The sequence below is a fragment of the Heloderma suspectum genome, chromosome 6 (assembly GCF_057233095.1).
Source record: "Heloderma suspectum isolate Gila_16-S chromosome 6, 16-S_ref, whole genome shotgun sequence".
In the NCBI taxonomy this organism is placed as follows: Eukaryota; Metazoa; Chordata; class Lepidosauria; order Squamata; family Helodermatidae; genus Heloderma; species Heloderma suspectum.
The window spans coordinates 121,744,242-121,767,628 of NC_139463.1; the positions used below are offsets into that span (position 1 = coordinate 121,744,242).

General features: G+C 45.6%; 1 protein-coding gene across 1 annotated transcript in view; it reads right to left on the reverse strand.

The window, feature by feature from the left end:
* LOC146342936 (vomeronasal type-2 receptor 26-like) overlaps positions 1–23,387 on the reverse strand; it is a 33,377-nt gene that overhangs the window by 9,464 nt on the left and 526 nt on the right. Inside the window, exons 2-7 of the mRNA XM_084808084.1 lie at positions 22,548–22,717; positions 21,834–21,920; positions 15,988–16,090; positions 9,618–9,909; positions 8,013–8,240; positions 6,310–6,537 (exon numbers count right to left, since the gene is read on the reverse strand). Coding sequence (XP_084664210.1) covers positions 6,310–6,537; positions 8,013–8,240; positions 9,618–9,909; positions 15,988–16,090; positions 21,834–21,920; positions 22,548–22,717 — 1,108 coding nt within the window. The remainder of the gene's footprint in view (positions 1–6,309; positions 6,538–8,012; positions 8,241–9,617; positions 9,910–15,987; positions 16,091–21,833; positions 21,921–22,547; positions 22,718–23,387) is intronic.

Sequence of the window (23,387 nt, forward strand, 5' to 3'; positions counted from 1 at the left end):
CCCAAGAAAGAAGGAAAGCAAAAGGCAACAGTGATCGGGGGAGATATGCCCAATTAAAGGCAAAATTCCAGAGGTTAGCCAGAAGAGATCAGGAATTATTTTTAAACAAGCAATGTGCGGAAGCGGAAGAAGATAATAGAATAGGAAGGACAAGAGACCTCTTCCAGAAAATCAGAACCATCTGAGGTAAATTCCATGCAAAAATGGGTGTGATCAAAAACCAAGATTGCAAGTACCTAACAGAAGCAGAAGAGATCAAGAAAATGTGGCAAGAATATATGGAAGATCTGTATAGGAAGGATAATAACATCAGGGATAGATTTGACGGTGTGGTCAGTGAGCTAGAGCCAGACATCCTGAAGAGTGAAGTTGAAAGGGCCTTAAGAATCATTGGTAATAACAAGGCAGCAGGAGATGACGGTATCCCAGCTGAACTGTTTAAAATCTTGCAAGATGATGCTGTCAAGGTGATGCATGCCATTTGCCAGAAAATTTGGAAAACACAAGAATGGCCACCAGATTGGACAAAATCAACTTATATCCCCATACCAAAAAAGGGAAGCACCAAAGAATGTTCAAACTTGTTTCACATGCCAGTAAGGTAATGCTCAAGATCTTGCAAGGTAGACTAAGCAATTCATGGAATGAGAATTGCCAGATGTACAAGCTGGGTTTAGAAAAGGCAGAGAACTCGAGATCAAATTGCCAATATCCGCTAGATAATGGAGAAAGCCAAGGAGTTTCAGAAAAACATCTATTTCTGTTTTATTGACTATTCTAAAGCCTTGGACAGTGTGGATCATCACAAACTGTGGCAAGTTCTTGGTGGTATGGGGATACCAAGTCATCTTGTCATCCTCCTGAGGAATCCGTATAACGACCAAGTAGCAATGGTAAGAACAGACAATGGAATAGGGTTGGCGGAGAATTTCTCCCCGAAACTTCGGGGGGCCGAGTGCCAACGTGTTCGGCCCCCCGAACAAGTTTCGGGGAGAAATCCTCCGCACCCCCCGCACCCCGCACTGCCCCCAGGACGGGACATACCTTCACCGAATGTCCCTCCCGGTGGCGGGTCCAGCCGGCGGTTCGGCGGGTGTTCGAGCGGGGCGGGAGCGGCAGCCAGTCTTTCGACTGGCTGCTGCCGCCGCAATTGCAATCAAAGAAAAAAAAATGCCCCCTGATAGGCTACGTGACGATTCACATAGCCTATCACGGCTAGATTTGCAAAGTCAGCCGTGATAGGCTACGTGACGATTGACGTAGCCTATCACGGCAGACTTTGCAGATCTAGCCGTGATAGGCTACGTGAATCGCCACGTAGCCTATCAGGGGGCGTTGTTTTTTTTTTTAACTTTCGCGTTCACAGCCGGGCAAGGCGGGAAGCCTCCCCCCCGGCCTGAACTTTGTGGGGGGAGCAGCGAAGCTCCTCCCCCCCACCGCGAACGTCCTTTGACGACAGGTAAGGGACTTTCATCCACCCCTACAATGGAACAACGGACTTGTTTAAGATTGGGAAAGGAGTACGGCAGGGTTGTATACTCTCACCCTACCTATTCAAACAGTATGCAGAACACATCATGCGACATGCTGGGCTTGATGAAGCCAAGGCTGGAGTTAAAATTTCTGGAAGAAACATTAAAAATCTCAGATATGCAGATGATACTATTTTGATAGCTGAATGCGAGGAGGAGCTGAGGAACCTCATGAAGAAGGTGAAACAAGAAAGTGCAAAAGCTGGGTTGCAGTTCAACCACAAAAAAACCAAGATTATGGCAACCATCTTGAATGAGAACTGGCAAATAGAGGGAGAAAACGTGGAGGCAGTGACAGACTTTGTCTTTCTAGTAGGGATGTACAAAAGTGACTTACCTTTCATGGATTATGTTGATGGTGGGAGGGGAGGCATTCCTTCCCTCCCCCTGGAATCCTGGCCAGGGTGGGAGGTGCTCCGTTCCTCCCCCCCGAAATCCTCGAACGGCCGGCTGTGCTCTGCGGCAGCTCGGTGGAGCAGCCGGCCAGGCCCGGCCCGGCCAGGCCAGAGCCATCCGCAGCCAGATTTCCGGCCGCGGAGGGCTCTGGGTAAAAAACAAACAAACAAAGAAACACTTACGCAAATGGAGGTGGCGGCGGCTGCCACCATTTGCATTCCTTCTTTTTACCGTCTTAATTTACGTAAATATTTACGTAGACTATGACGGTCAAAATCAAGGGGAAGGCAAATAGTGTAGCGGGAGCCATTTGCGTCCCCTTTTGATTCCCCGTTTTAGCCTACGTAAATATTTACGTAGGCTAAAATGGTGAATGAAAAAGGGATGCAAATAGCCCTCGCTACGCTATTTTACGCGTTTTTTGTTTGTTTTACCCAGAGCCCTCCACGGCCGGAAATCCAGCCACGGACGGCTCTGGCCTGGCTGGGCCAGGCCTGGCCGTCTGCTCCATGGAGCTGCTGCAGAGCACATCCAGCTGTTCGAGGATTCTGGGGGAAGAAACGGAGTGCCTCCCCCCCCATCAACATAATCCACAAAAGGTAAGTCACTTTTGTACACCCCTACGCATAGTTAAAGCAATGGTATTCCCCGTAGTGACCACTGGCTTTATGTCCTTTGCAGACAAAGATGGAGAAGCTCTATACAGTCAGTAAAACAAGACCTGGAGCTGACTGTGGCTCAGATCATGAGCTTCTTGTTGCAAAATTCCCGCTTAAATTGAAGAACGTAGGGAAAAACACTAAACCATTCAGGTATGACCTAAATCATAACCCTTATGAATGTACAGTGGAGGTGAGGAATAGATTTAAGGGATTAGACCTTAAGGTCTGCAACATTGTTCAGGAGGCAGCAACGAAATCCATCCCAAAGAAAAAGAAATGCAAGAAAGCCAAGTGGCTGTCTGATGAGGCTTTACAAGTAGCTGAGGAAAGAAGGGAAGCGAAAAGCAAGGGAGAAAGGGGAAGATATATCCAACTGAATGCAGAGTTCCAGAGAATAGCAAGGAGGGACAAGAAGGCCTTCTTAAATGAACAATGGAAAGAAATTGAGGAAAACAACAGAATGGGAAAGATTAGAGTTCTCTTCAAGAAAATTGGAGATATCAAGGGAATATGTGCAAAGACGGGCATGATAAATGATAAAGAAGGCAGGGACCTAACAGAAGCAGATGAGGTTAAGAAGCGGTGGAAAGAATACACAGAAGAACTATACAGGAAAGATCTGAATGTCCCTGATAGCCATGATAGTGCGGTCACTGAACTTGATGACAGTACTCCAGCTGAGCTAGTTAAAATCCTAAAAGATGATGCTGTTAAAGTGCTGCACTCAATATGCCAACACATTTGGAACACTCAGCAGTGTCCACAAGACTAGAAAAGGTCATTTTACTTTCCAGTTCCAAAGAAGGGCAATGCCAAAGAGTGCTCAAACTACCGTACAATTGCGCTCATTTCACATGCCAGCAAGGTTATGCTCAAAATCCTACAAGCTAGGCTTCAACAGTATACAAGCCGAGAACTACTGGAAGTACAAGCTGGGTTTCAAAGAGGCAGAGGAACTAGAGATCAAATCGCCAACATTCGCTGGATCGTGGAGAAAGCAAGAGAATTCCAGAAAAACGTCTATTTCTGCTTCATTGACTATGCTAAAGCCTTTGATTGTGTGGATCACATCAAACTGTGGCAAATTCTTAAAGAGATGGGAGTACCAGACCACCTTACCTGTCTCCTGAGAAACCTGTACGAGGTTCAAGAAGCAACAGTAAGAACCAGACATGGAACAACCAATTGGTTCAAAATTGGGAAAGGATTATGACAAGGCTGTATATTGTCACCCTGCTTATTTAACTTATATGCAGAGTACATCATGAGAAATGCCGGGTTGGATGAATCACAGGTTGGAATTAAGATTGCCGGGAGAATTATCAACAACCTCAGATATGTAGACGATACCACCCTAATGGCAGAAAGTGAAGAGGATCTCAAGAGCCTCTTGTTGAGGGTGAAAGAGGAGAGTGCAAAAGCTGGTTTGAAACTCAACATTAAAAAAAAACTAAGATCATGGCATCTGGCCCCATCACTTCCTGACATATGGAAGGGGAAGAAATGGAAGCAGTGACAGATTTTTTTTTTCTTGGGCTCCAAGATCACCTCAGACCGTAACTGTAGCCATGAAATTAAAAGACGCTTGCTCCTTGGGAGGAAAGCTATGGCAATTCTAGACAGCATAGTGAGAAGCAGAGACATCACCTTGCTGACAAGCATAATCAAAGCTATGGTTTTCCCAGTAGTAACGTATGGCTGTGAGAGCTGGGCTATAAGGAAGGCTGAGCACCAAAGAATTTATGCCTTCAAACTGTGGTGCTGGAGAAGACTCTTATGAGTCCCCTGGACTGCAAGGAGGTCAAATCAGTCAATCCTAAAGGAAATCAACCCTGACTGCTCATTGGAAGGACAGATGCTGAAGCTGAAGCTCAAATATTTTGGCCACCTAATGCGAAGAAAAAACTCTCTGGAAAAGACCCTGATGCTGGGAAAGACTGAAGGCAAAAGGAGAAGGGGATGGCAGAGGATGAGATGGCTAGATAGTATCATTGATGCAATGAATATGGACTTGAGCCTGTTCCAGGAGAGAGCACAGGACAGGAAGGCCTGGCGTGCTATGGTCCATGGGGTCACGAAGAACTGGACATGACTGAACGACTGAACAACAACTACCTATGGCTGCGAGAGCTGGACCATAAGGAAGGCTGAGCGAAGGAAGATAGATGCTTTTGAACTGTGGTGTTGGAGGAAAATTCTGAGAATGCCTTGGACTGCAAGAAGATCAAACCAGTCCATACTCCAGGAAATAAAGCCAGACTGTTCGCTTGAGGGAGTGATATTAAAGGCAAAACGTTAGTCCTTTGTCCACATAATGAGAAGACAGGATACCCTGGAGAAGATGCTTATGCTAGGGAAAGTGGAAGGCAAAAGGAAGAGGGGCCGACCAAGGGCAAGATGGATGGATGATATTCTGGAGGTGACGGACTCGACCTTGGGGGAGCTGGGGGTGGCAATTGCCGACAGGAATCTCTGGCGTGGGCTGGTCCATGAAGTCACGGAGAGTCGGAAGTGACTGACCGAATAAACAACAACAACCCTGTTGGTTGGCTGAGGAATGTCTGGTGGTACAGAAAAGGGAAAGCTGACTCTGCTGAGTGACTCATCCCATGGAAGCAGTGATGGCCTACCGGTGGACCAGTGTCCAGGTGTGGCCCACACAGGTGGATTATTTTTTCTGTGTTCCTCTGGGTTGCTCTCTGCCCAACTGAAGTTTCATCAAGGCATATCAAATTTCTCACATGTTTCACAACTATCTATTTCTTTAAAACATTTCTTGGCTGCCTTTCAGGGCAGACGCCATCCCAATGTTGCTTTCAGTGATTTAACACATTAAAAAACTGTTAAAATATATTAAAAGCAATAGTAACATAGTTACGGCTGCGTTTACCTTAAACTAAGGCCTTTACACCTGCCGTATCGCTGGCAATCTGGAGCCTGAGTATCTGGCCGAAGAGGATTCCTCCTGGAAGCGGGGATAAGTCTTTCCGTTCTGCCACGGAGTCTGGGGGGGGGGGATTCTTTAGAATCTGGCCTCATTGGTGTCCGTGGTGGAATTCTCCCCCATCCCTACTCACTTCTAAGGCAAATCCTAGGCCCTAGGATCCTAGGCCCTAGGCATGAATATTTAAGTCCCCCAAGACCAGAAGCTTTGAGGTCCTCAGCATCACGCTCCAGACCACTTCACTCAGTCAGCTTAGGCAGGGAGACTGTTGGACAGTGGGGTGGGTGGTACACCAACATAATCACTATCCTTTCTCAGGTGCTCAACACCAGATACAGACTCTCAAAACTGGCTGACTGTTGGATGGGTTATCTAAAAAGGGGGATAGAATCCCTGTAGACCAAGGCCACCACCCTCCCAGTCATTATAGGTGAGCTGGCTGCTGCACAAGAAAGACTGTGGAACACATTTGGGAGAGACTGACTCCTCCCCATTCATCCAACCTGGTTCAGGTAACCCAGGCAAGGTCGGCATGTTCTTCAGCATTAAGCTCAGGAAGGAAGCATATCTTTCTAATTATTTTAACAAGTTAAGAGGAATTCTGATATCTGGGACATTCATATTACATTTCTCAGGTTTGTGAATACGATATGTAGCTCTTTGAGTGCTTAATCAGCCAGAACAGGGTCCTTTTTGGCAGATCCTTTCTTCTACTGGCTCTCAGATCACCCATATATCTACAATGTGCTCACCAAGAATACACTACAGCTCACACCTGGTTAAAGCTACTGTGCCAAATAATCGTGTCCTCGTTAATGATGAATATTTCTCCTCCATGTGCATTGGGATCTACCCTTCCAACTTTCACTTTGAGAAAGGACTTGTTTGGAAATGTAACCAAGTTGATTATATCGAATCCACTTCCCATTTCCCTGTTGTCACTCAAAGACACTTTGTCTCCAGCAGAGTTGTTAAATGAAATGTTTTGAAGGAAACGGTGAAGCTAGTTGAAAGAGAAAAAACAAAACAAGGAGGATGAAAATATACTGAAATCGTCATGACAAAACTGACTCCGAATATCTTTCTCTGTTAATTGGGCAGCGGATCGAGGCTTAACTGCACATAAATTAGACTGAGAACAAATGGATGAGATAGGCATGACTAGCTCACGCCCGTTGATTCCAGTAGGTATATTCTAAGAATGATTATGACTGGATTCCACAAATTATTTGATGCAGTTTCATTTAACAAACTTCGAGTCTGAAAATGGAATGGATTTTCAGTGACGGAGTGATGAAATGGTAATACTTTCCATTGTGTTGTTTGAAGGCCAGGGCAATGTGAATCCATAAATCTTTGGGAATGAATAATCCATGTGACACCATTCACTAAGTTTTTTTTGGGGGGGGGAAGGGATAGTTTGATCCTGTCTAACTTTGGGGCAATCTACTCATTCAAGTGGGGCCGCGGTGGCTTAGTGTTTAAGATGCTGAACTGCAGAACGGAAGGTCGGCAGGACAGCAGTTCGAGACCCGAGTGCCACGTGACGGAGTGAGCTCCCGTCTTCAGTCCCAGCTCCTGCCAACCTTGCAGTTCGAAAGCAAGAAATTTCAAGTAGATAAATAGGTACCGCTTTGGCGGGAAAGGTAATAGCGTTCTGTGCACCTTGGTGTTCCGTCATGCCAGCCACATGACCACGGAAGCGTCTTTGGACAGTGCTGGCTCTTCAGCTTAGAAATGGAGATGAGCACCACACCCTCGAGTCGGACACGACTGGTTGGGGACACTTTTTTTTTTTTTTTTACTCATTCAAGTACAGGCATTTCATTGTGGGGATGATACCTGCCAAGGCTGAAGATCTTGAAGTTCACCTGTTTGGCCACCCACCACTTTTCTGTACTTGGATCTAGTTAAGTCAAAGGTGTGTAAAGCATGTGCCACAGTATAGACAGCATTATAAACACTGTAGCTGTGGCCAGTCATGGGCATTTCAAAGAAAGGCCCACGAAGGCTCTCCAGTCTCTCCTCCCCAGTACATGATCCGGAGACTTGGTATTGCACAGTGAGATCTGGAACCGAACAGTCAAATGCTTGCTCCCAGAAGTCTTTGAGGAAATCATCTGCTTCTGTCCAATCAGGTTTTAGGATCTGAAGGAATTTCTGGAACCCTAGAAGTTCATTGGTGTGAATCATGAAGGAAATGGACCCTTGGAACATTTCTAAATCTGTATCCCTTCCCATGTTTGTTAAGACAAAATCAATCTGTGCTGTTGTAATCCACACCTTTCCAACAAATGTTGTTTCCTCATATCCTGGAACACCCAGACCCATTAAATACTTCAAACACATGATAGTAAAAGTTTCACCATGGATGACAAATATTCTGGATTTACTGTGTTTGAAAAATAGATTAATATTACGGGCTATATTATCCACTCCATGTTCAGCATGAAAGCTTTGTTGGTTTGGGATTCGTACTGTGAAGGCTGAACAGATTCCAGAGTGAGAAAGCCATGGCTCCATGGCCTTCAAGAAACGTTCTCCACTATCATCATCCACCACAAAGAGTCCAACCCACGTCCATCCAAAATGCTTGAGCAACATGATAATCCCCATATACTGATGGGCTTCGCTTGAGACCATGTGGTAAAGGGAGGGGAACTGCATCAATTCACTCTCTGCTGGGGCAAAGGAGCCATACGTGAGCTGAAAGAAAACAAAACAGAGAAACAATTGCAAAAGAAATTTCAGCAAAAAATACAGTTTAATAAATGCAGCATATATAGATTATGAAATACACACACCGAGAAATAAATAAATAGCACACTGAGAATCGCATATCCACAGTGACAGGTACCAACATCAGAACAAGTTTGTTTGTTCCACACTATTGATTTTGCCATCCCCAAGGTTCTCATGATCATAAAACCAAATTTATGGCCAGACCATATTGCCTGAGTAATAACTGTTCTGGCAAACAAACAATGTTAATATTGTACCCATCTTGCCCCAATCAGTATTGGGTGCTCCAGGCATGTGGAATTTCTTTTTGGGTCCTGACACTTGACCACCAGGTTTTCCTACTTCCCAGCTACAGCCATTGCTGTCATTGGCAGATGTTGATTTGCTTGCCACACTTCCACGTATCACCATTTCTGTGATAATTAACAGCTGTTTTTCATTCGTTATTCGGTTGGAAATAAAATGTGCTATCATGTAGACCTGCATTATGAGCTGTGCCTTGGAGAGTATGGCCCTGTTCAGACATCAGGCTAAGCCATGGTGGTTAGGAGTTTTGAGCTAACCATGTTAGCTTAGCATGATTTCTGTACAGGCGTCTTTCCCAAACATGCTGGTTTATCAACCACAGACTAACCATCTTCACTTACCATCGCTTAGCATGATCTCTGAACAACCTCTGTGGTTAATTGAGAGCTGCCATAGAATTCTAAGGCTAGAGTCCCCAAAGAAGGAGCAGCCTCCAAACACTACAAGGGGCGACAGCACCAAGCACCAGAATTCAGCGGCCAACAGTGCAGAGGCCACATTGATGCCTGGCCGCCCATCCAAGGGACTGCGGGTTCCTGTGAGAGGGGGAGTGGTTAGAGAAGATTAGTCTGATCATGTTTCTGAACCTGGTTAATTGAATGTGTGGCACACACAGTGGTTACCAGTATCCACCGTGCACCATGATTAGCCCAACTACCCCCCCCCCTAATGTGCATCTGAACAGGCCCAGTGTGTAATAGAATAGCATGGATATTTGCTGGGGTAGATCCTGGATTCAATTTACAATTTGGGCAATTGTTGAGGATTGCTTTGCCTGAAATGTGGGGACGTGATAATGCAATTTTTGAGAAGGAATCTGGTGGAACTGCCTCTCCCTGCTTCTTCTTCCACATTCATGCTTTATCCAGTCATCCTTTGGAATTGTTCCTTGAACATCTGAAAAGTCATCCTCTTTCTAAAATCTCAACCATCTTTCTCCATTAAAAAACAACAACAACACCATACAGGCAAGTGAAGGGGTACATTCTATATAATATCAGGTAAAGTTCCAGAACCTTGATGTATTGGGCCTACCTGTGGAATCTTGTAGAGACTTAAGATATTTGCCATGCGGAATGAGGTTTCAGGGGAAAGAGCTCCTATGATGGCTATTGGCATTTTGTGGGCATCACAAGCAAAGTTGGGAACAAATCTATGGGATTTGAAGAGAAGATCCAGGATGGTACGATAGGTCATCTGGGCATCACTGTAGCTGTCATAGATGTGGAATCCAAGTGTGATATTCAGTAGGTCTTTAGGATTCTTGTTAATCTCATTTACGGCAAAAACCAAGGACAAGGTTTGCTGGTAGAACTTTGTCACCATACTGCAAATACAGTTAAATGCTCTTTTATCAGAGAATTCTACATGACATCAAGTTGTCTTGTCACTGTATTGGTCCATTCTGCACTGAGTTAGTTGCCTGACTTTAAGAACATTCTTTTTTCTTGTTATTCTTGACTCTGAAATATTATCTTTCTCTTTTTCTTAATACCAGACTAGATTTCTGATGCATCAGAATATCTACAACAAGAAGAACAAGCAACAGACAGACAGGGGATGCTTTACTTTTACTTACTCCTAGTTTCTATATCAAAGTGTCTTCTGAAAATAAACATTTATGGCCACTGTCCAATTCATGTGGTGTATGAAGTCACATCTCAAGAAGTAGATAGTGTCTCCGAAAGCCTCAGTGCCAAAAGAGAATCTGTTAGTCTTTAAGGTGCTACAGGACCTCAAGACTCTGCTGGTTTTGCTGCAACACAATAGCATGGCTGCCCATGTCAAGTTCCTTTTGTCCCAAAGGTGAAGAACACTGTCAAGTTCCTTTTGTCCCAAAGGTGAAGAACACTGCACGTTTTCAACAATTCTTATCAACTCCAAAGTGAATTCTTATCAACTCCAAACTCTCTATTTTGGGGGAGAATTAACCAGGGCAGGACCTTGCCGTGTTGCTAGATCATTATTAGGTCTGCAACATAAGCTGTGAGACACCATTTTCAAGGAGTTCCAGGAGTCAATACCCCCTTTTTCCCTTTCTTGAAAGTGCTTCTAATACATCACCATTCTTGATAACTTCAGGACAGCAGCGGAGATACGTTTGGACTACATCCCTACAGTGGACTATGCTGGCTGGAGCTGGTAGGAGTTAGAGCCTAAGAACCTCTGGAAGGATACAGGTTCCTCACCATGGTGTTTGAATCTCCTTCATCAAATTTGTGCAGCTGTGCACTAAGCTAAATAAAAATAACCCCCATGATATTGTCCCCAGTTTTCCTTTAGACTTGAAACCAGATTGCACTAAAAGGAAGAGATAATTGTCAATATTAAGATAACGTAAGGAGAGCCAAATGCAGTTTTCAAATTTTGATACCACCATGAAAATAAGTGGAAAAGCAATGTGTTATACTCTTTAAACCCTGCAAATTGTTACACGACATACAAGTTGCATGTATCCATATATGGTGTAAAGAAAAACACACACACTAATCCACCAAAAGACAGACTCTCATGATTGGAAAAGCCATGTTTCATAAGCAGGGGAGAATACATATATGTCTCAAAGGCTGAAAACAGTTGTCCCTGGAAGGACGTGGTTTATGTTATTTCAGCATTCTGTTGTGTATAGAATACTTAGGGTTTATGGTCTGGGGTGATATTCGCAAGATACAGGGAGGAGAAAAAAATCCTTACATCATATAATCAGAGAACTCTTGCAAAGGATGTTCCACATAAGAAAAATCATGTAAATAGGATAAAACCTGGAAAACCATCCCACCAATGACGAGGTCACCTGTCTGATACAACTCATGTGGAACAGGACCAGGATCAAGTGGTGGGCAATAGATTGTATCGACCTCACGCACCAAATGAAGAAGCAGAAGCAACAGTTGTGAAACTGGTAGCCCACCATTCAATATGCAAAGCTTCTCTCTACATGCAAAACCTCCTGCAGCCATCTACTCCCTATGCTTTGCTTACAGAGGCTACCTTGCCTGGGCACCTGATTTTGCCAATATACTTCTTTAATGACAACCTACTCTGATTCAGTCTAACGGCAGTGAGGTTATGAATGCATGCCTTAGAAAGATGATTGGGGTGCCTATGCTCTCAAATATCGAGCATGTAATGGAAGAGAGAAATGTCAGGGATCCAAGTGACAGAGCCCTGCCTGCCTCTTGCCCTGAATGGCACAAGTAGAGGGGTTTATGTAACCACTTTCAGACTTGCTTCATTGTTGTTTCTTAGCCTTCTGAAAATCGACTGGACATTTCTTAAGGGGAATAAAACAACAATTACAGTGAGTTAGAGACTGACAGGACAGAGAATTATTCCTTGTCTCTCTGAGTGTCAATGTTGGCTGCAAACATGTTTTCCATTTCTGATTACAGGTCTTCTGAGATCATTAGTCAGGAATGAAGCGATGTGTTTTCAATGTCTATGGTGAGGAAAATACCAGCAGCAAATCTGTTGGCTGAAAGTTGAAGTCAGCGGCTTGACTGGGTGCTTAGTAGGGGTGTTGAATCTTGGGCCTGTGAGCCAAATGCAGCCCACTTGGATCCAAATCTGGCTCTCTGGTGTTGCCAAGATGGCCCCACCCACATTTTCTTTCCTCACCCAACTTACCACAAATGCTTTTCTGAAGTGTTTTTCCTCCATTTTAAAACAAGTCAAAAAGCCTCTCCCAAGTCAAAGGGGCAGGATGCTTAGATTGATATCGTGACTAGGACGCTATTTGGACATATCAAGCCTTGCTTTATTTATCCACACTCAGGTAACCTCTTGGTTTGTCCATATTTGGAGGATTATATTTAGTCCCAATGAGATCAGGGCCCTGGTCTTTGGACAGAATTGGACACAGCCACACACCCTTGACAGCATTTGGCCCTTCGAGTGCTTCATGGAGGAAATTTTACCTCCACCCATTTTGGATTGCCCTCTCCTGTTGTAAGCAAAGATTAGAAATACATAGACCTATTGAAATCATTTGGCATTAAGGTAGTCATAATGAACCAAAGCCAATGGATCTACCCATCCAGTGAACAATGGTCTATCAAATCTGTATATATGTGGTCAATCCCTCAGAAAACCTGACATGAATGTCTTTTTTCTAATTTGAGGAAGATGAATTTCTCAGAACTGATAAGATTATAGGGATGTACGAAAATCACTTACCTTTCGTGGATTATGCTGATGGTGGGGGGGAGGCGCTCCGTCCCTCCCCCCGGAATCCTGGATGGGGGGGAGGCACTCCGTTCCTCCCCCCATGGAATCCTGGCCGGCCGGCTGTGCTCCGCAGCGATCCGGCCGAACATCTGGCCGCTGGCTAGCAGGGATGCAAATGTTTCCACTGTTTGCATCCCTGCAGTCAGCCGTGATAGGCTATATAAATGTTTATATAGCCTATCACGGCTGACTTAAAAAAACAAACGTGCGTACGCAAATGGCGGTGGCCATGGCCACCGCCATTTGCGTTCCTTCTTTTGGCACGTCTTAGTCTACGTAAACATTTATGTAGACTAAGACGGCGAAAATAAGGGGAACGCAAATAGCATAGCGTCAACGCGTGTTGTTGTTTTTTTTAAGTCAGCCATGATAGGCTATGTAAAGATTTACATAGCCTATCATGGTGTTTTTTGAAAACCTAGCTGTGATAGGCTACATAAATCTTTACGTATCCTATCACTTTTTTTTTTTTTTAAAACTGGAAATGGCGGTGGCGGCAGCCGGTTGGAAGACCAGCCGCCGCAGTCACCACCGCCGAACCGCCGCTGGAGCCGCTGCCAGAGCCGCCGCCGCCAGGAAGATCCGCCCAAGGTAAGTCCCATCCCAGGGGGGTGGCGGGGGGTGGCGGGCCGTTCCGCCACCGATTTCGGGGGGCTGAATGTACTGGCATTCGTCCTCCCCGAGATCTGTAGCGGAACTTTCATAGATCCCTATAAGATTATAAACTGGAGAACAAAGGGTCATCTCAACAACTAGAGAAGCACACACAGACAGAGGGCAAAGTGTTTATGGGCAATGACCCAGCATACAAGAGAGAGAGAAATAGTGTGGTGGGCTGGGGGTGGTTGGGGAGAGGATAAGAGCTTGCCATCTGTGAAACTGAAGGTTTCCGTTGAAGTTGAAATCAATGTGTCTAGAGGAGTTGGGCATCAGTCCCGCTCAGTCTTTTCAGCAGGTTACTTGTCCCTTGTGAATAGCCATGCATCCCTTAGCAGCTCCTTTGTGGTGATACCCGGCAAAGTTTCTCAAATTTCCAAATGTTAACATAGGTCCAATAAGGTTGCCTACCCTTGCTCTAAGATGTTTCCTAATAATAACAGTAAAAGTAATAATAATAATAATAATAATAATAATAATAATAATAATACCAACCAAGCACAATGATGATGATCCTGATGCTGATGAATACTGATAACACAAAAAGTTAGAAGCTTCCCTCATTGCCCCCTTCTTTCCTTCTCTATAAGCAAACGGAGATCTGGATCAGGGTAGAGGGTCTGCCCCACCCCAGCCCTTTCCTTCCAGCAGATTTTATTAGCTTCCTGCCCTGTATACCTCACTACATGCTAGTATGGCTTAGGTTCAGATGGCCTCCAAGGACCCTTCCAGCTCTGTGATTCAAACCACTGACTAGAAAGCAGCACCAAAACTCTCAGCAGACAACCAGAGTTGGATAGGTGTCTGCCACTCAAACGATCACTCAAAAATTGCCGTTCCTGTGTCTTTAACAACCAATTTATCTGAGGAAATTAAGCATGTGATATTGTTTCTTTTCAGGCCATAAGCTGCTGCTGCTGCTGCTGCTGATTTCAGCTGATCTAAGAGCTGTTGAAGTCATGGAAGCAGGTGAATAAGTGCCCCCACCACCACTGCTGACCGTTTGGCTACAGGCAATGGTGCTAGCGTGATGACACTCACAGAACTCTATGGCTCTTCATCTATGAGTTCTGCAGTCAAGGCAGCTTTACAAGTCCACTGGACCATGGTGCTTTTCCTATTGGCATCTTGACCCATGGGAGGACTGTGAGTGTGTGTGTGTGTGTGGGGGGGGGGGATGTTGGAAGCAATCTAGAATTATATTGTAGGTTTCTGTACAAAACTTTCAGTCTATGTGGGAGGCAAAGCTCCAGGTCCCTCTTCTTCCTTGTGCTTCAGCCAAACAACTCCAGTGAAATAAAAGGCCTGAGGGAGGGGGAGTGTGTGGGAGTTAAAACATGGAGCTCCTGCAAACCAACTGAGCCCCCTTTTCTCCTTCAATGCTTTTGTTTCCAGGTCAGCTCTGCAATCTCCAACTGCCTAGAGCCTTCGTAGACAGAGCCATTCAAGGCAAAATATTATGCATTTTAGACAAAAAAAGGGCCTACACCTCCCAGCATTGCCCAGATAGCATGGCTGGCTGGGGAATGCTGGGAGCGGTGGGACTTTATGTTCCTTAACATGCATAGGATTCCACCCTTAAGGAATTAACCCAACGGTCCATCATCTCCCACACAGCCAGAGACATGAAAGTGAAGCTGAATGTCTTTCTTTTCTTTGCAGGTTGCTCAAGTAATTTTCCTATCCCATTAACACATGGAGCACGGAAACTTTTTGACAGAGATTTCCCCTCACTCTTAACCAGTGAAAACTGAAGTAGGCAAAGTGGAGTCATTAGATAATAATAGGGAATGCTGTCATCACCAAAAGTTAGAGGTGTGCCATCTGGCTCTCCTTATTCTCCAAGTGCATTATCATCATCATCAATATCATCATCATCAATATCATCATCATCAATATCATCATCATCATCATCATCATCATTTCTATACCACCCAATAACCAAAGCTGTCTAGGCAATTTACATAAGGTAAAACACTAAATACAATATAAAACGTTGAAAAGCCTTTCACATAAAAGCACACAGACAATATACACAAGCAACATATAACTAAAAAACAACTTTGAATAGTCAGTCATAACTAAAGACACATCCAGGACTGATTAAAACTAGGGATGTTGGAGAAATCCTGCATGGACCCCAATGAGGCCAGGTTCTATTGAATCCAGCCCCCCAAATTCTGCAGAGGATTGGATCCCTTACCTGCACCTCCAGGAGGAATCCTCTCTGGCCGGACCCTCCCTGCCAGTTGGCTCCAGAGCAGATTGACTGAGGACGCAAATGGCGCCCAGGACGCCATTTGTGGCTGTGCTTTAGATTAATGCGATAGGCTACGCAAATATTTGCGTAACCTATCACGTAAAAGCAGCAATGTCCCTGCTTTTTCCGCTTGATGAAAATAAAACTTCATCTGTCTGTGTGCAGATGATGGTAAGAAAAAGGCGCCTGACAATCCACGAAATACAGAGATGGAACAGATTGTACACAGTCCATATATCCCTAGTCCACAGAACCACCCACTAACAGCATGTGTGAGTCTTTTCTGGATTGAGCTTCAGTGTATTAGCCGTCGTCCAGTCCACTGCTGCAGCTAGGAACAGATTCAGCATGTTCACAGCCTCACCTGAAGATGATGAATAGGGGAAATAGAGCTACATTTCATGAACAGCATGGGGACAAAACTGAGCCCTGTGGAACCCCACATTGGAGAATGCATGGGGCCAAGCAGGGTTCCCCAAGCACCACCTTCTGGAGTTGACCCCCCCCCCCAAGAAGGAGCAAAACTACTGCAATGCAGTGCCTCCTACTCCCAAGTCGGAGAGCCATCCCAGAAGGATGCCATGGTCAATGGTAGCAAAAGCCCCCAAGAGATCAAGAAAAATCAACAGAGTCACACTCCCCCATCTTTCTCCTGACAGAGGTCATCATACAGGGTGACCAAGGCTGTTTCTGTGCAAAACCTGGCCAGACCCCCAGTTGAAATGGATCCAGATAATTGGTCTCATCCAAGAGTGCCTGGAGCTGGTTGGCAACCACTCGCTCCAGGACATTGCCCAGGATTGGAATATTTGATACTGGCCTATTACTATTAACGTTTTCGAGGTCTCAGGTGGATTTCTTCAAGAGTGGTCTCACAATGGACTCTTTCAGGTGGCCCAGGACTACCCCCTCTCACAAGGAGGCATTAATCACCTCCCTAGCCCAGCTGGCTGTTCTCACCCTGCTAGTTTTTCTTTGCCAAGAGGGGCAAGGATCCAAGATGGAAGTGGTTGCATGAACCTGTCCAAGTACCTTGTCCACATCCTCAAGCTGTACCAACTGAAACTCATCCAAGAAAAATGGACAAGACTGTGGACTGGATGCCTTACCAGATTCATCCACAGTAATACTGGAGTCTAAGTCCTGGCACATGCAAGAGGTTTTATTGTGGAAGTGCCTAGCCAGTGCAGTACAGCGGACCTCCAATGGTTCCATAGAGTTCTTAGGGCCAGAATGTAAAAGGCCTTAGACACCACTAAAAAGCTCCACTGGGCAGCATATGGATGATTGAATAGAGGCAGTGAAATAGTTTTACCATGCCACTCTCACTGCCTTGGAGTATGCCTGGCCGTAGGCTCACACCAGGATTCAATTGCATCCAGCAGGAGCTTTTCTCCATCTGCATTCAAGCTGTCTCTTATTTTGTTTCATCATTCTCAGCTCCAGGGTATACCACGGAGGCATACGAGCTCTCCTCTGGAGAGGGCACTCAGGAGTGATCATGTCAACCACCCAGGTCATTTCTGCATTCCACAGCTCAACCAGGGCTTTGACAGGAGTGCCAGCCATACCAGCTGGCAAAAAAACCCCAGAGCCCTCTGGAAACCATCCAGATCCATTAGCCTCTGGGGGCAAACCACCTTAATAGGTCCCCCATCCTTGCAGAGGGGAAAAGCCACTGTAAGTCTAAACCTCAGCAGCCAGTGATCTGACCATGGCAAAGGAAGGAACAGATGCAAAGTCCCTCACTTTCAGATCACCATCTCCATATCCAGTTGAGAACACCAGGTCTACAGTATGTCTCATTACTTGTGTTGGGCCGATGACATGTCAGACTGTCCCATGGCTATCCTGGAGAACATGGAATTCTGAGCCACCCCAGACAAGGTGGCCTCAGCATGAATGTTGACATCCCCCAGAACCAATAGTCTCAGGGGTCTCAGCAGCACACCCGAGAGCATCTCCGTCAGCTCATCTAGGGAGTCTGTTGAGCAGTGGGATGGGCAGTACACCAACAGAATCCCTAATACGTCCCACTGACATAAAACAAGCTGCAAACACTATGGACCAGTAGTCACATGGACAGGGAGCCTGCAAAGGGAAATGGAATTCCTACAGACTGCAGTGACCCGCTCCCCCCATGCCAGCCATCAAGCTTTCCCTGATACTGGACCGAGTACCCCAGTGGGCATAACTGGGAGAGAATGACTCCTCCCTACTCACTCACTGAGGTCTCGCATATACATGCCAGATTGGCCACCTCATAATAGTGCTTAAGTCATGGATAAGGCGGTCCTCATGAACTTGAGCACGCTCTGGGAGAGAGCAGAGGACAGGAAGGCCTGGTGTGCTATGGTCCATGGGGCACAAAGAGTCGGACATGACTTAACAACTGAACAACAACAAGGCGGCCCTCATTCTGAAGCAATATGGCATTTAAAAGCAGCATCTGGAGACCTGAGGGCAGGCTGATAGGGCAAGCACCAAATCTGCGGGTGCAGGGAGGACCGGAACACAGCACAGCCATTAACTGTCTGGGCCACATTCCCATTACCTGGCAAGTCCCCCTCACAATGCCATATCTCCCTCTACCTGTCAGTAGACTGATTCCCCCCCACCCTCAGGTCCCCCCCCCCACTTGCTCCAATATCCTCCTTCCAAGACGTGTGATATTATCTACAAAGATTAAGACTAATTCTTAACAAAACTTTTGTTTGCAAGGTAGTGAAGAATGAAAGAGGTTCGGGAGTGTCCCTGTGGCAACTGATGTCCACTGGAATTAGTAGGACACAAAGCAGAGTAGGTAAGGATAAATGGAGCCAAGGGGTCCCATTAGGTAGAGCCAAGGGGTCTGAATCACTTCAGGAACCTGCTGCGTGATAAAGGGCGGGGGAACCTGAAGTGAAATCTCATGGTGCAAAGCAAAGTTTTGGAGGTGTGATCTCTGACCCCAAGAACTCCCTTGAACCCCTGTTTATCTGCTCCCAGAGTAAGTCATTGCACAAAAAGGGGACATGAAGCTGTGAGAAATTAAAGGTAGCTTAACTAGTACTGAACACTGCAGTCCACAAATATTGCTTCAGATCATGCTGCAGTCTCACTGCTTTCAGAGTGTTTTGTTGATCAAAGCATAAGGCTGCACTCTCAAAGTGTGCAGTATTGTGTTGTAACTGTGATCAGGTAAGGAAACCACATTCAATGCAAATATTACTCCTGTTGAACTCATTTGGGGATAATGGTTATCTTCTCTAAGTCAGCTTCAACTGATAGCAAAAATGACTTGGACCTGGTGTCTCTTCCAGTGAACAGACAAATCCGCCACTTTGTTCTAGGGAGGACCAAATCAGCAAACCCCAGCTCGCCAAACTTCTTCAAATTCCATCTTGAAGATCATTCCAAATGGAGCCCAAATCAGATTGCGACTCCAGATCAGATTGCAACCTTCCCCCCTTCTTTTTCTATGGAAATCCATGTGTACTTCCTTGCATATATCCCTGCGTATTTTTTTTTCGAAATGTACAGATGAAGTGTGCACATTTTTGAAATGTCCACATTCTTCTCCCATGATTAAGCATAACTGTGCATATTTTTTTATATGGACACATTTTGAAATGTATGTATTTTTGAAATGTACACACGCTGTTGAAAAGATTTTCTTGTAAGCATGGAAATGCACTAAGTCCAACTGCAGATGGCATCTGAATTTCCGTATGTTCGAGAAGGTGGAAACTGGGTAAACTCCTGATAAAAAATGAACAGGAATGACTTCCCCATATGTCCCTACTCAGGTCCACCACTCCACCACTGACAGCCATTCAGCTCCAAGGCAGGGGTGAGCTGGAACTAGCCAAAGCAAAGGATACTCTGCAATGTCCATATTGTCTAATTAATGGTTTTGTTAAGTGTGTGGTTCATAACAGATCGTTTCCTGGCATTTAAACAGGGGAAGCCATTCACAGAAGGTTTTACTAGGAATGTCAGAGAATTCTGCCACGAATTCCAGTGAGTTTTGGGATTCTAATGAATCCAGCCCCCCTGGAATCTGTGGCCGAATGGCCCCCCACCCCCCCGGGAAATCCCCCCATGTCAGAACGTACCTGGGGCGGTTCCGGCAGTGGTGGCGGCTACGGCGGCGGCGGCTAGTCTCCCGGCCGGCAGCTGCCGGGCTGCTGCAGCCGCCATTTGTGTACCTCTTTGCCATGATAGGCTACATAAATACTTACGTAGCCTCTCACGGCTGCTTGCAAGGACACAAATGGCAGCCGGTACGATGGCCACATTTTGCGGCTGCAGCAGCCCAACCACAGCCAGAACTCCAGCTGCGAATGCACCCAGCCGGCGGCACTGCGGAGTTGCTGCGTAGCAGAGCTGGTCGGGTTAGGGTTTCAGGGGGAGGTGTGGAGCACCGGTGATTCCCCACCACGAATCACCCCTTCGAAAATAGAAGTGACTTTCATAAATCCCTAGTAAGGGGCTCTGTTTAGTTTTCTGTTGTTGTAGTTAATGGAACATATTCATAATGGGAAAAGGCATGGTGTAATATAGGCCTGATTGATTCCTAAATTATCAACTTTAAACATTATTTTATGGAATATAGTGAGGCAGCAAACATCCAGCAACTGCAAGTGCAGAGATGGCTTCAGTTATCAAAGCATGGCTTCCTACTTCCGGAGGAAGGCTGGAATGCTGGAGGACTTCATCAAGGATGACTCCCAGAGGAGAGGAAAACCAAGACATGTTGAGGGACATCAAGGCACCTGGGGGAGAACAGCAGTCTTCCTCTGAGAAAGGCTGCTGATGACATAAGGCCTTTCCTGCCTGTCATCAGGATTGGGATGTCTAGGACAGGGTTAGTGGAAAAGATAGACACCTCTGCTTCTGAGCCAAATGGATTGTCCTGGCACTAGGATCTGGAGTCAGTTGTAGATAATCATATGCTTTTTTTTTTTTTAATCATAAGCTTATTTTCACATACATTTCCATGAGACAACTGAATGGTGAAAGTGGAGTAAATCAGCATATTTCTTGTTAGCCTTCAAATTTTTCACACCTGGGACTCACTCTCAGCCCAAACATATATTTGAAGATTAATTTCCAAGGGAATTCACTTGCAGTTGCTGTGTTGGTGTTGTTCTTTTGTTGTTGTCATTTGGTGAGAGTGCTGCTGTCCCAGAATAAATTAGGTCACCTTTGTGATTCAGCAGTGAGTAGAGATGTCAGAGAATTTTGCCACAAATCTCGGGGAGGCCGAATGCCAGTGCATTCGGCCCCGCGAAATCGGTGGCGAAATGGTCTGCCCCCCCACCCCCCCAGGACGGGACTTACCTTCGGCGAATCCTCCTGGTAGCGGCGGCGGCAGCGGCGGTTCGGCGGCGGTTCGGTGTCAGCGGCGGCTGCGGCGGCCGGTCTTCCGACCAGCTGCCACTGCCGCCATTTCTAGTGGGGGAAAAAAAAACATAGGCTACGTAAATGTTTACATAGCCTATCACGGCTGATTTTTAAAAAAACCCAAAACCGCACGTACGCAAATGGTGGTGCCCATGGGCGCCGCCATTTGCGTTCCTTATTTTGGCACGTCTAGTCTATGTAAACATTTACATAGACTACGGCGAAAATAAGGGGAACGCAAATAGCGTAGCGTCTACGTACGCCATTTGCGTATGTGCGGTTTGTTTTTTGGTTTTTTTTACTCAGCCGTGATAGGCTACGTTAATCGTCACGTAGCCTATCACGGGGGCATTTTTTTTTTTTTACTTTTCTTGGAATGGCGGCGGCGGCAGCCAGTCGAAAGACCAGCTGCCGCCCCTGCCCCTGTCGAAGACCTGCCGAACCGCCGCCGGGACCCGCCGCCAGGAGGGACATTCGGGAAAGGTAAGTCCCATCCCAGGGGGGGCGGGGGGCGGGGGGGCAGAGAATTTCTCCCCGAAACTACTTCGGGGGGCCGAATACGTTGGCATTCGGCCCCCCAACGTTTCGGGGAGAAATTCTCCCCCATCCCTATTACCACCTCTTAGCATGATCTCTGAATAACCTCTGTGGTTAACTGAGAGATGCCATAGAATTCTGAAGTTACAGTCCCCAAAGAAGGAGTCGCTTCCAAGCACTACAATGGGCGACGGCAACAAGCACTGAAGCAGCCAACAGTGCAGAGGCCGCATGGATGCCTGGCCGCCCATCCAAGGGACTGCGGGTTCCTGTGAGAGGGGGAGTGTTCAGGGAATGGTTAGTCTGACCTTGTTCCTGAACATGGATAACTACATGTGTGGCAGTAGCACTCACAGTGGTTAGCAGTATCCAACGTGCACCATGATTAGCTCAACTACCCTCCCCTAATGTGCATCTGAACAGGCCCAGTTTGTAATAGAATAGCATGGATACTTGCTGGGGTAGATCCTGAATTCAATTTACACTTTGGGCAATCGTTGAGGATTGCTTTGCCTGAATTGTTGGGACGTGATAATGCAATTTCTGAGAAGGCATCTGGTGGAACTGCCTCTCCCTGTTTCTTCTTCCACGTTCATGCTTTATTCAGTCATCCTTTGGAATTGTTCCTTGAACATCTGAAAAGTTATCCTCTTTCTAAAATCTCAACCCTCTTTTTCCATTAAAAAACAAAACAAAAAACCATACAGGCAAGTGAATGGGTACATTCTATACAAGATCAGTTCCAGTTCCAGAATCCTCATGTATTGGGCCTACCTATGGAATCTTGTAACGACTTAAGATATTTGCCATGCAGAATGAAGTTTCAGGGGAAAGGGCTCCAATGATGGCTATTGGCGTTTTGTGGGCATCAGATGCAAAGCTGGGAACAAATCTACGGGATTTGAAGAGAAGATCCAGGATGGTACGATAGGTCATCTGGGCATCACTGTAGCTGTCATAGATGACGAATCCAAGTGTGATATTCAGTAGCTCTTTAGGATTCTTGTTAATCTCATTTACGGCAAAAACCAAGGACAAGGTTTGCTGGTAGAACTTTGTCACCATACTGCAAATGCAGTTAAATGCTCTTTTTTCAGAGAATTCTACATGACATCGAGTTGTCTTGTCACTGTATTGGTCATTCTGCACTGAGTTAGTTGCCTGACTTTAAGAACATTCTTTTTTTTCTTGTTACTTTTTAATCTGACATAATATTTAGCTTTTTTTATTAATAGCAGACTAGATTTCTGATGCATCACAATACCTACAACAAGAAGAATGATCAACAGACAAACAGGGAATGCTTTACTTTTACTTACTCCTAGTTTCTATATCAAAGTGTCTTGTGGAAACTTAGACCAACACATTTATTGTAGAATAAACATTTATGGCCACCACCCAATTCATTTGGCGTATGAAGTCACATCTCATGAAGTGGCTAGTGTCTCCGAAAGCCTCAGTGCCAAAAGAGCATTTGTTAGTCTTTTAAATGCTACAGGACCTCAAGACTCTGCTGGTTTTGCTGCAACACAGTAGCATGGCTGCCCCTGTGGAAATTGTTACCTTCATGTTCTTCAGTTATTTCTCCCAGTCCTTCATTTTTACAACTAGTGAAGGTAGAGTTGGAGTGGGTGAATCTGTCAGTTTGGTTTACTCCCACATTCGATCTCTAAAACTGTCAACTTCTATGTCAACCAAATATGAACGTTCTGGATTTGGGCAAATTCTTAACAACC